Here is a 13,304-nt window from a genome sequence, read left to right on the forward strand (position 1 = left end):
TGTGTGGCTGCTTGTACTAGTCCGGACTGATGCCGATTTATAGTGCTAGCACACTGAGATACCATGCCGCAGTTTAACATGAATACCCCACTCAGACACAGTATGCTGACACCGAGCCGACCAGTCCTTGTTTTAGCCCCATATGCCGAGCGCAAGACAGGGTAACAGCAAGTATCATCTTTTAACGTCTTTTGGTATGACGCGGCCGGGGATCGAAACCCGGACCTTCCACTCTCCGGGCGGACGCTCTACCACTAGACCATGTCTACTGTAAGGGATTTTTATTGTACCATGTGATGTGTCACTATATTGTGATAGGTTGGTACATTTTATCAATCTTAACGCATTTCCACGCTTCGAGGATTGGAGGACATATTTCCTTTCTCTTCCATATCGCCAGTGAAATCGTGATTCATCGCCAAACCACACTCGGCTGTAAGGTATGGCACCAACGCAAGCGTCGCTGTCGATGGATCTGGTGCAAAAACAGGGACGATAACTGGTCTTCAGGGTTGTATTCCAGCCTCGCGAAGATGGTTCCTGACAGTCTGGTGCGATATCCTCCTCAAACCAGGGATGAGTCCTGCAGTCTCCGTAGCTGTGGACATTTAGTGGAACAGTCGAATGTTGCGATCCTGTGCAGGGGTTGTAACTCTTGGTCGGCCGATTCTCCGACGGTCTGCTGTAGAATTGAACTGTGTGCATCGGTCCAAAAGGCGGCAAATGGTGCTGTGGTGGACGTTGAAGTGGCGTGCAACAGAAGACTGTGATGTTTACATGCCTGTCCATATCTACTGACGTGCAAAAGAAAGTACACATCTCAGTTGATAATATCGTATGCTTGTTTGTCAATTTCACGTTTCTTTAAGTGTAGACATAGTATAAAAAAAATAAGATTAATAGCGCTTAGTAGGGGCGGTCGGGTAGCCTAGCGGTTAAAGCTTTCGCTCGTCACGCCGAAGACCCGGGTTCGATTCCCGACATGGGTACAATGTGTGAAGCCCATTTCTGGTGTCCCCCGCCGTGATATTGCTGGAATATTGCTAAAAGCGGCGTAAAACCATACTCACTCACTCAATAGCGCTTAGTCAGCACTCAAAGAATACCACAGTATCACCAGTCCACGGGTTTACCTGTGCAAACTGTTGCAGCAATGTTTGATGATTAGTTAGACATATTCAAAATTATCCAAACTTCCTTCACTTTTCAGCTTTATCACAAAAATCAGACGTGTACCTTCTTTTGCCATTATGTTTTTTACACTTCATGTATTTGTTGCAAAGTCTTGAAATTGAATACGTTGATGCATCTAGAAAATACTTATCTGATAGTATAAAAAGTAGGTCATGGTGACCTACTTTCTGGTGAGATTTTATTTGTATCTAGCTGCAAAAATGACTTGTAGGAGTATATTTTTACAATATTTCATACTGTCTCAGATCATTTTCATTAACTGCTGCTCTGGATATAGGAACATTATATTCTTGTCAGGTGAACTTGAGGCATGTCAAAATGGGCTTGGTGCGAGGGCTGCTCTGTTTTCGCGGTGCATAGCAAACACTTTTCTAGTTGACGTTTCACTTGGAACAGATAACATATTTCCGAGGTGTACGGCTTGGTGTCTTCTCAGCAGAGGAAAAGCGTTCCGCGCACATTTAGGGTGGATGCAATGCTGAAGTTCGGGACCACGTTTCACGAAGTAGCCTCAGCACTACTGTTATCATAAGAAAAATTCCATTCACATGACGATAAGGTTACCTTTACACGGAGGCTGGTCTGTGAAACCATGCGATTGTATCTATAATTTCAAACTTTTATCCCTCGATTCCAACCCACACACGCCGTGACCTTGACCTTTGACAGATTTGACCCCAAACCAAACCAAATTGAGACTTTTCCCTATCAATGAACTGTACCAAGTTTGAAAGAAATCCGATTAATAGTTTGGCAGTTTTTGTGTCGCCATGCTTTGCTGAAAAGAAAGAGGTATCTACTCTACAGTGGGGCTACATCAAATTTATGTTTATCTCCATTCTACCATGACGGCAACAGCGGTTTGAAAACGGTGCTCTCGTTACAACTCGTAAAACACAGGTACACAGGTTCGAAATCTTAGAACATTCCGAAAAGTGATCACAGGTAGTTATATTTGAAACAATTATTACTAAAGTTCAAGATGTAAACACCATAGTGTTAAGTAGTTCACATAGTGTTTCAAAAAAAAGTTGACAAAATACACTCAAAACTTAGTCCAAAGACAGATGTTTTAATTTCTACCACCCCGTTCTGCACTGTTTGGACTGGCGATGTCTTTTCTTGGGATGATTCGAGAGAGGTCATTTCTTGGCAATCGAACATGCCATTTCCATCGTAGGGGTAACAGGGTGAACAAAAAGATCTTAACATGCTAAACGAATACATTTTTACAACAAACTTTATGAATTAACATTCTATAATACATTTAACATGTGTAAGTGTTATTAGTCAGTTAGCAATTACACCAGTAAACAATAATAAAATCAAAATAAATGCCTCTTCATCCCGAACTTAGATGTGGCAGAACTTGACCTACATCATGGTTACCCACACCTCACTGCTGTCAATGGCTGACAATCTTGTGTTTACATTCTCCGTAACTAGTTAAACGAAGCAAGATGACAACCCCGATCTATCATGTGCCATGTGGTTCACCATTAACCTGTATATTTACATGGAATAATCGAGCCTGCTGGTACAATATGATTACCAATGGAACTGAGTATGACTGAACAGCCGAATCAGTCATTGTTAAAATTATATTCTTTTAATGCCGAGCGCCCGGCTGGTTTACAACAAGTACCATCAAACAACCTCTTTTGGTTTGACGCGGCCGGGGATCGAACCCCCGACCTTCCGCACTGGTCGTAAACGTCAGTGATATTGATTTTATAAATCAAAATCAGTGATGAACCCAGGTGTTCGCAAAAAGGACAACCTTGGCCTGCTCTACCGGTAGAACGCGCTATTCACACAATTAGCACAAGAATGTTTGTTGCCTAACAACGCACCCAGCAATATTCTTGCCATACGACAATGGCCTGTAAACACTGGATCAAAGTTATTACTGATTTTGATGAAACTGAAAACTCCTCCTCTGCCTACAAATGCAGGTTGTGTCCATGATAACATCACAAACAGATGACTATGCTTGCCGTAAGAGGCGACAAACGGGATCGGTTGTTCAGACTCGCTGACTGATGCGTGTCATTGTATTCCAATTGCGTGGAGGGGGAACGGGTGGCCCAGTCGTCTGAGGCGCCGCGATTCGCTGTGTAGATTTGAGTCCCTTGGGCACGCAAGAAACCTATGGTTGTTTGTGAAATGTTTACGTTCCGTATTATACTCAGAATATGTGTTCCGCTACAATATGGAATCCGGGTTTTAGTGTTACCGAAACCGGAGGTCTCCAGGGTGTAGAAATCAAGGAATAAAAACCAATCATCATCACCTCGTGCTCTCGTGGTTAATGACAATACATCACAGTTTGTTCGAATCTTGTTTCGGCCCAATTATGTTTCTAGGTATGTCAGCACCATGCCCGTGCTCGTGGGTTTCACTGAAGCAGTAAACATCTTAGACCTGCATCACTTTGCGCTTTCCTCCCACATTAAGCTGACACGCCGTGATATAACTGGAATACTGTTAAAAACGGCGTCATACCCAACTCACTCACTCAATCAATCACCCAATTGCGTGGATCGATGCTCATGTTGTCAATCACTGGATTGTCTGGTTCAGACTCGATTATTTACTGACTGATGTCATACAGCTGCAATATTGCTGAGTGCGGCGTTAAACAACTAACAAAACAATCAAAACATAACAAACGTCACGGTATTCCTATGTGACACAGGACAGTACATTCGTATTCAATAAACGCCCAGCGATTCTGTTTGCCTCTATTAACTAAATAGAGTTTATTTATATGGCAGTTTTACCTCATACCCTCGGGTTGGGTTATGGGTTATGATAAGGAAACTGACATATAATAACCTCTTGCTATAACATAAAATTGTAAAATGTATCTATTTGCAAGTGAATGCCATACAGTTTCAACTTTTTTGGAATAAAAGTGACAAAACCCTTTTCATATTCATAAGCATTTTCTGCCGAAAGCAGAATCTATTGTAATGGTTGTGTATTATGTGAATTATTTTAATTCTCAAACGTTATCAATCAAATTATATTTATGTATAAGAATAATGTAAAAGTATTCAATAGAAAATCAAACATAAACAGTTGACAAAATCAACTGAGAGGTATAGTTTCCTTTGCTTCCAGTTTATAGCTCCTTAATCACTTACATCCAAGTAGGCTTTTTTCATCACATCGAAAGTGTTCAGATCAAAACCGGATTGTCAGGGATTCTTGGTTAAAATCAGTCAACATATTCTCATCGTAAATATAAATTGTCAGTGCAAGAGAGCAACCAGTGCATGCCTGTTGCTTCAACAGTGCTTTAAGTGCTTGTGCTGGAATGGTATGTAATCTGAAATTGTTGAAATATCACTGTCAACAGACGCTGAATGCTTTTTACAGTGAAGTATTTCAGATATATCATATCATATCATATACATGAGTGTCTATGTTGTTGTTTTTTAATTGGATGAGAGTTTTTAAAATAAGGCTAATTGTTCTCTTTGTATCTATCTTGAAATATTACAAAATAAGTTAAGCATGGGGGTTTAAAGGGTTCCTGTCCTTGGTATTACCATTTGCTCAATAAGGTGTAAGATATATCTATCTCAGTGGTGAAAGGAGGCCAATAAATGTTGTCTCATGATATCAATTTCTGGCTTCCATGGAGGAAAGTGTCTTTGAATCAGCTAAAGAAAAACAGGTACTAGTATTCAATCTGGAAAAAGGTAACACGAACCCTTACCATATAAAAGTGCCATGTCTTGATGTCCTTGGTGTTACCAGGGGTTAGCAATTATTAACTGTGAATGGGCAATTGCTAAAGCATGTCATTGAAATTACAACTCTTAAATAATATTAACACTAACATTTGTATTCTTATTAAAACACCCTAACTTAGCGTTAGATGAAGCTAAATGTCTTTGGCGTTATTAAATATGTCCTGAGTGTTATCACAAGGCAACAAGAAATAACTTTAAAGTTAGTATTTACAGGTAAATCATGTCTTGTGCCATTTTAATTGCAGCTCTTTAGTCATAAGATAACTTAAATTGATTAAATCATTCTAACTTACATGTTGGTCCCTTTATAATCACTAAATGGCTGAGTATGTTTTAAGATGTCCTCGGATGTTGCCACACGTCAAATGTATCAACTTCAAAATAAACGTTGAGAAAAACTTTTAATGTCACAGCTGATATGCAACACCCACAATAGCGCATAATTTCCTTCTCATAGATTATTGTGACGGGAAGGAAAAGTTGCTATGAGTGATGGTAATGTCCTTGGTGTTATCGCTTTGTCCTTGGTGTTACCAGAGGAAATGATGCCGGAAAACACAAATTGCTTAGTAGGCTTGTCCATAAGTACAAAAAACACTGAAAGAATATTGAAACTATCATTTTGGCTTTGTGTGAGACACAGAGAAGAGAAAATTATCAATATTCATTGTTATTCCTCACAAAGAGTGATGAACCAGGCCTTAAAACGCATTATTAAAAGTGGCATTCGTATTCTTTTCCAGGCAGAGGTAAAATATTAAAGCATAATAAAAACGCTGAAAGAAATATTGTATTCATTTTTTCTCTGCAATTTATTGATAACTGCAGTGATCACACCCAGGCAATTAATGTCTACTGTTTTTCTTGTATACTTAAAAAATGACAAAATAATGTTTCTTTGTCTTGGCATAATTTACCAAACCATTTGTTACGTTAAGATGGTTCTTGTTAAATCACTAAAAGTTGGAGTTTTAATTTGGTTTATTAAACAGGACCAAAAGGGATACAAATCTAATTACACATCTATTTTCGGTTTGATTCCTTTCATTTCACATGCATGAATATGCCTTTTTCCCAAATGAGTAAAAGTTGGACTTGCTTTTGTTTATTCAACAGGACCAAAAGGGATAATTACCCATAGTAAGTTCACGCACCAAGTGGAACCCAGTCTGGCATGAAAAAGTCTTCTTTATTGAACGCAGAAGCAAGCGGCGAACCTGCTATGGGGTAATCTTTGTAGTACACAGTGTACCCATTCACCAACCAGGCAGCCCACCATCCGAATGTGCCTACTGTCATTATCATGTGATCACACAAGGTCAAGGTTGCAAAGTCCAAGTAAGGATCCGTGTTTTCCATAAGGATGACATCCGAGGATTGTAGATTTTCTCGGCACCAATTTTTGTCATCGGTGGCAGTTAGAAAAATAGGATTTTGGAACTTTGTTTTCATATGGTTGATAGCTTTGCGTATGTAGGATAACGGGGCAGCCGTGTAGCCTTGTTTGCTGTTCCATGTCACATCTGTCCTCCGTACATGTAACCCTATGACGGTTCTGTTTTCATGTCGACTTGTATATTTCTGGAAGCATTGGGCACTGAGATCCCTGTATGTTTGAACGAGTGTAAACTCCTTTCTTACTTCTGATCTGACAGAGTAGAAATACTTCCACGATTGTCGGTTTCCTATTAGCTGAACAGTCCCATCAGGCAGGTTGTAGTGATCGCATCCGTATGATGCATACTTCACCTCCTTGTGGAAGATCCTGGTTTTCTTGCTGACGATTCCAATGAAGGATATGTTGAAGAGTTTTGTAAGTATGTCCGTGTTTTCAAGAAGGGGGTGTTTTCCTGTTAAGAACGCGATTCCCAACAGTGAACCGTATCTAAACATATGGTTTCCAAGGCGACCTCCAGATGACGTTGTCAGTAGATTCTCTCGGGGTTCAGTAGTCCGCCATCTTGTTAACACTTTATTGATTGTTTCGTCAGGAATTGAGAAGTTAAAGGGACATGTTGTTGTGTTCATTTGAATATTATATAAAGAGATAATTTTTCCAGTCCAATTGTCAAAGTTAGTCTCGTTGTTCCCGCTGAAAGCTTTTGTTATTTTCCAATTGAACAGCATGTGATAGCTACACCAAAGTATGATCAACGTTATCAGACTGAAAAGTAGAAAGCCATGATAGTATACCTTTTGCATGATCAAATTGTAAGCCCAGATTATGAAATAGCAGGTGTCTGTATGTGAGTGATTCCTGATAATATGTATAAAATGGACACAGTTCGCCTGAAGTCCACAATGCCGTGTTCAGAGCTTAAGTCCCACAACGAGCAGGATCCGCTGAAATGTGTTCTAATCCCAGAAGCACCCTGGTTAGGATTTTGTTTACCCTAATGGATACCCGTGCTCGGTGGTTTTCCAAATTCAGACGTCTATGACCCGCTTGGCCTTTCCTCCTTGTAAAGACTCCTACATTTATATATCTTTTGTTTCCTTGTGTTCCACATCTGTTTTAATCTGAAAATTAACCAAAGCCATTGATATTCTAGAACATAATCACCTTATTTTTGTTTGTCTGTTGTTTAACGCCGCACTCAGCAATATTCCAGCTATATGACGGCCATAATCATCTTCAGTTATTCATCATCATATTATAGTGGGGCGGTGGGGGAGCCTAGAGGTTATGGCGTTCCGTCGTCACGCCGAAGACCTGGGTTTTGAATCCCCATATGGAGACAATGACGCCTATTTCTGGTGTCCATGTCCCGCTGTCACATTGCTGGAATACTGCTTAATCGTCTTAAAATGATATTCACTCACTCACTCATATCAGAGTGAGTGAGTTGTTTTGTATAGTCGAAATAACTGTACATTTTCATTGTAGCTGAAATGGGAGCACCTGTTTAACAATAAAGTCATAAATGTGTAAGGGACCAGCTTACTTTTACAAATTTAAGTTATGCTATGAAACATATTTCTTGCAGTTTGAAAAAAATAGATATTCTATATTAAGTAGTGATAAAGGGTTTCACACGGAGAACTACAGAGACTGCTAGAGCTATCTATTAAACCAATTCTAAATGAATCATAATTTATCTGAGAACCGTTAAGTCATGCCCTTGAAAGGTGCATAGTCACGGAGACAATACAGGCGAAGTCCTCCATCAACGGTCCTTCTGCTGACTGGATGTCCAAGGCTATTTGCGGATGATGACGTCACAGTTAGGAATCTGGACCTTAGGTGAAGCACCCGTAATTACCGGTCTTCCTGTGGGGTCGAGACCTTCGGTCTTCCACTCCTCGGCCTGTCTGCAGTTCTGCCAGTTTGCCTGTGACGTGTGACAAGTCTGGCAATGGTGCACTTGAAGCAACCCATGATCCTGGCAAGGTGCCCTTGCGTCGCCCCCATTTGCAACATTCCGATGACTCTCTCCCTCTGCTCTGCGGTTTGTCGAGGCATGTTCCGTGTTTCATGTGATGAGAGAGTACAATCCTGCTCATGTTTTATTCCAGAATTTCATACGGGTAACTTTGTGCACATTTTGCATCTTTTAGTGATTAAATTATTTTTTCTCACAAATCACGTGAAGCACGTGCACATGTTCACAGGGAATAGATAAGTTACATCCCAGCTATGTGTTTCCAACTGTTTTCATGCTGTTTGGTAAATTTGTTGAAAACTGACGAGCATTATTTATTTGGTGGCGTTTCCTTTGCCCACCTGTTTATAATAAATAAGAAATGCCCATGGACCGAGCCTTGTGGCACTGCAGCAGTCAAACATTGACGACTTGATAATGCCCCATTTAAAAACATCTTTTAAGGCTAGTTGAATCTGCATTAAATTTTAATAATTGATGGCCTATACTGTCTGGCCCACGTGCCTTTTTTCATGGAAACTCTTAATTACATCAAATATGTTTGATTCCGTAACACTAACTGGTTTTCGTTTAACATTTCAGCTTTCCACATGTCCGAGAACAGGGTTGGTTGGTCATCGTCTTCTTTGAAAGAAGTGAAAGGACAGAGTTTGATTTTCCAGAACTTGTAACAATATGACCTAATAGTGTCCAGTACGAAGGCTTGTTTTCCTGATACATCATACTGTTTACTTTATTCCTCTGCTTTCGATATGCTGACTTATTTTGATCCCTATTAGTCCGTGGTGCCTTTTTTCTCAAGCGAATCCCCGCGGGTCTTTGGTGTGTTAGTCAAGTCCGAAATACTAGAGGCCTTATAATAAGACATTTAACAGTTTGGGGAAACCCACGACCACGGGTATGGTTTTGAGAAACCTAGAAACAATACCAGGTCGAATCTGGGATTCGAACTCACAATAAACGATTATGTCTCGCCTGAGGACATCAGTTCTATACAGCGAATTCCTGCCCTACTGAGACTGCAGGCCCATGTGCAAAATGTCCCTAAAATTGCGTTTCTGTTTTAGACAAAATTTTATCACTTCAAAATAAATCATGCATACTTACGTGAAACAGTGAATGCATATTACAGAGCCCAAACACAATTGCGACTGTTCACAATGAAAGATATATGTGTTGTGCATGAAAGTATCATATGGTGCCAGCTTAACTAAATCAATCAATATTTGACTGTGTAATTTGTTTAATAACATTAATATCTATCTCTGTTGTCCAAATGATGTAGCAGGTGTGGCACATGACGCTGTCATCTTGTACCAGCAAAGGGAGTGCTCAGAAATGCTTAAATCACGTCTAGTCTTTACTGACTTAGCTCACGTGTTTTGGGCTTCTTGTCGGGAATTTAGCAGCAGAACCATAAACAGAAGGTTGCACATGTCATTAGCATGTGTTTATAAATCACTATTAAATGGTGACGATACCTAGTGTTCGCGAAAAGGTGTATCGGCGTATCCTACCCCATCGTCACAAACACATACAAAGGCAAGTCAAAAATACACAGGGACATATGGTGTACTTGCATTTGAAAAGTCCTCTACATGTCTACCATTTAACATTTTGAATGCTTTACTGGGGCCTTGCATTAGATTCTGACCAAGAGCCGTATGACGCTCTGTGAAATCTAGGTGGAAAGAGCATGCTCGATTGTACATGTGTACCTCAAAGGTCCTGAAATATAGACACCAAGGGTTGGAGCTACAGGAATATTGCTCGACATAAAGGGAAAGCTGACTACTGGAAAGTTGAAGTCATCCCTCTTGTCAAGCAGTCATGTGGACAGTGTTTTGTCTCTCTGAATCTTCTTGCACAGATCTTAATATGAAACAGATGAGGCGGTCTCACTAGTCTTCTCCATTGCTCGTTCAGGTCCGTAAATCAGTTGCAGGGAATTGGCTATTTGATGGTTCTTGAACGATCTCATATCATCGATATATTTGAAGCGTAAGTTAAGCATCTTGCACAAACCACCTTGTTTCGACTTTTGCCAATCTGAGCAAAACAGATCAGCGAGAAGGGAAGAATCATATTTGCCCATGGGGATGCCTGCTTCTTGTCCCCAAGTTCTACTCAATGAGGAAGTCCAGCATTTCACATACATATTGTTTTCTCAGTAAACTGCAGAAGGCATTTGCTTTCATGTTTGACAAATTACCCTGAACCTCGAGCTATAACGGATAGGTTTCACGGCAGGATAAAGCCAACGGATAAAAACGATATCCGTTGGGGGTCATATGCGGATAGAGATGCAAATATCAAAGGTCAAGTAGGGACTACTTTCATTGTTTATAAACAAACATGGCGTCGCCCTCGTCATTCGGCGATCGAGTCAGAACTAACCATCGGGAATCTGGATAAACTACAGAGATAATTGCTATCATTATCAAAAGAACGGTCTAATATACCGAAAATCAGTGTCTAACTGTGACGTCGCGAAGGCATTTTTTTTAAGTTTTGGCAACTTTGGAGAAACAATTTTGCGAGGGCACGCGGCCTAGCCAAGCGGGATCAGCAGCCATATCTGTGCTTGTAGACCTCTGCGGCTTGAAAGCTTCTCCACAAATTAAAATAGTTGGATTTGGCCGAAATATGTTTGAATTGTTACCTTCTTTCGTTTTGTCTCTGTGTGTACATCTGACTACACTACTTAACGTTATGACAGGACAGACCGACTGTCAACAACGTCTGACCGTGGCCGTGACGTCTCATAGACTAGGTTAAGAGTAGCTTCCCTTTGACAAAGGGCAGTTACTCTAGCGGACAGACCGATCGATTGCCGCGAAAGGTAATTAAAAACAATTGTTGTTTTGCGTATATGTTGCTTCGCCACTGTATAAGAAACAGATTTCAGTTGGAACTATATTGGCTATTGTCAGTGTCCGACTGACACATCACTTACCCTGTGACGTAATAAATATTAATACGCGCATTCCAGGAAAACTCGCAATATTTCGGTAATATTTATGAGAGAGGAAAAGCGATTTTGAAGCACAGAATTAAAGAATGACATTATATGATAAAGAGGTTATCACGCTTGTGTATTTGGGGATGGTAAATATCCTGTATTAGGAATATACACTATGTATTTAGCTCGCCAAGGCTCGCTAAATACAATGTTTATTCCTAATGCAGGATATTTACCATCCCCAAACACACTCGCGTGATAACCTCTATGTATCTATGGTCACCCACTTTTGTAACCAAAACCCAATTGATCAAGGAGTGAAGTTTTTCCTGAAAATTTTGTTATTTGGGATGAAGGCACACACGACGAGCAGACGACACACTTACCACCAGGGCTGATATCAATTCAAAATGTATTGAACAAGCATGTGAGCCTGGCAGGGTGTGTAATACTTGTTAAAACACTCCCTGTGATATGACACTTACCACCCGGTCTGATATCGATTCAAAATGTATTGAACAAGCATATGAGTCTTGCAGGGTATGTAATACTTGTTATAACACTCCCTGTGATGCTCTATCGCACAATATGGAGACGTCCTCTTCACTGGGAGTGTAATAACCAGTATAACACACCTCGGGAAGATCCTGGAAGATCCGGAGCAGAATAGGTCTTCAGCAACACATGCTTGCCGTAAAAGGCGACTGTGCTTGTCGTAAGAGGTGACTAACGGGATCGGGTGGTCAGGCTCGCTGACTTGGTTGAAGCATGTCATCGATCCCAATTGTGTGGATCGATACTCATGACATCAATCACTGGACTGTCTGGTCGAAACTCGATTATTTACAGACCGCCGTCATTGCATGTCTATGAGACTCATGCTGAACTGGTTCCTTTTGCTATTTAGGAATTTTGGAAATAATGTTGGACTTAGGTTCAATAAGGGTTGTGTTCGTGTCCGGAGCGTAACTCAAAAACCGTTAAATACTTTCTTACAAAACTTTGCATGTCTACCAGGCACATACTGAAATGGTGCCTATTGATATTTAGCACTTTTCGAAATTTTTACTTTTAACGTTTCCATGGCCACAAGTTGGACTTAGTTGGTTCGATTCAGGATGAGATTTTTCCACATCAATCAGACACATGCTGAATGTTGCTTTTTGCTATTTATGAATTTTAGAAATTTATTTTACTGCTATTTATGAATTTTAGAAATTTATATTACTGGGCATTATTTCCAGGGCTTGTCAGATTTTGAGCTACACGGTTACGGCCCCTAATCCATGTTATTTTACAAAGTGCATAGTATCTGCAATGCAATTGTCTGATGACACAAAGTAATCCGAGTGCCTGTCTCTACTTAAGGCTTTATAGGACTCTTTTTTATAGTTGATATTCGCTACTACATGAACAAACACATTTCAAAGGAGCTCCATGGCGGGGGATAGTGATAACGTTGTTTCCTTATTGAAAATTGAAAGAACTGTTTTAAATTCTTATCAGGCCTTTTTCAATGTCTCTCATTTGTGCAACAGTTTGTAAAAAAAGTACTCTGTGGCTAGGTAGTCGTGTGTAAAAATAAATTGGTTCAATGAAGACTGGGGTCAGAAATGAATTTGCAATCACCTGGTGAAATGTTGTAAATTTGTGCAAAAAACACCCCACTGTTTTCATTTTTGAAGATAGAATGTCTACGATACTCTTTAGCAGATGTGTATTATGCGAATTGTTTTAAAATAATTTAACATTTTAAATGAAATTATAGTTGTAAAAATAAAACCACGTAGAAGCATTCTTTCAGCGCTGAGTAAGCGCAAGTACAGTTATTTCTTTAATATGATATCGCTAACTTAAGATATCTTTCATATGAAAGTAAAACACAAATTATGATAAAACCAACTGAGAGTTATAGATTTTTTGCGCTCAAGTTTATAACTCCTTAATCACTTAAGTGGGCATTTAATCAAAGACCCATGAAGATTCCGGGGTAGCATAGGT

At 40.0% G+C, this 13,304-nt stretch overlaps 1 protein-coding gene across 1 annotated transcript; it reads right to left on the reverse strand.

Moving 5' to 3' along the window:
- Positions 1 to 6,104: 6,104 nt before the first annotated feature.
- LOC139460840 (galactoside alpha-(1,2)-fucosyltransferase 2-like) lies at positions 6,105 to 7,160 on the reverse strand. Its single transcript, XM_071242317.1, has one exon. The coding sequence runs from the start codon at positions 7,158 to 7,160 to the stop codon at positions 6,105 to 6,107; it is 1,056 nt and encodes a 351-aa protein (XP_071098418.1).
- Between the last annotated feature and the right edge of the window lie 6,144 nt (positions 7,161 to 13,304).

The sequence above is a fragment of the Haliotis cracherodii genome, unplaced genomic scaffold, assembly GCF_022045235.1.
Source record: "Haliotis cracherodii isolate W230 unplaced genomic scaffold, xgHalCrac1.p SCAF_14, whole genome shotgun sequence".
In the NCBI taxonomy this organism is placed as follows: domain Eukaryota; kingdom Metazoa; phylum Mollusca; class Gastropoda; order Lepetellida; family Haliotidae; genus Haliotis; species Haliotis cracherodii.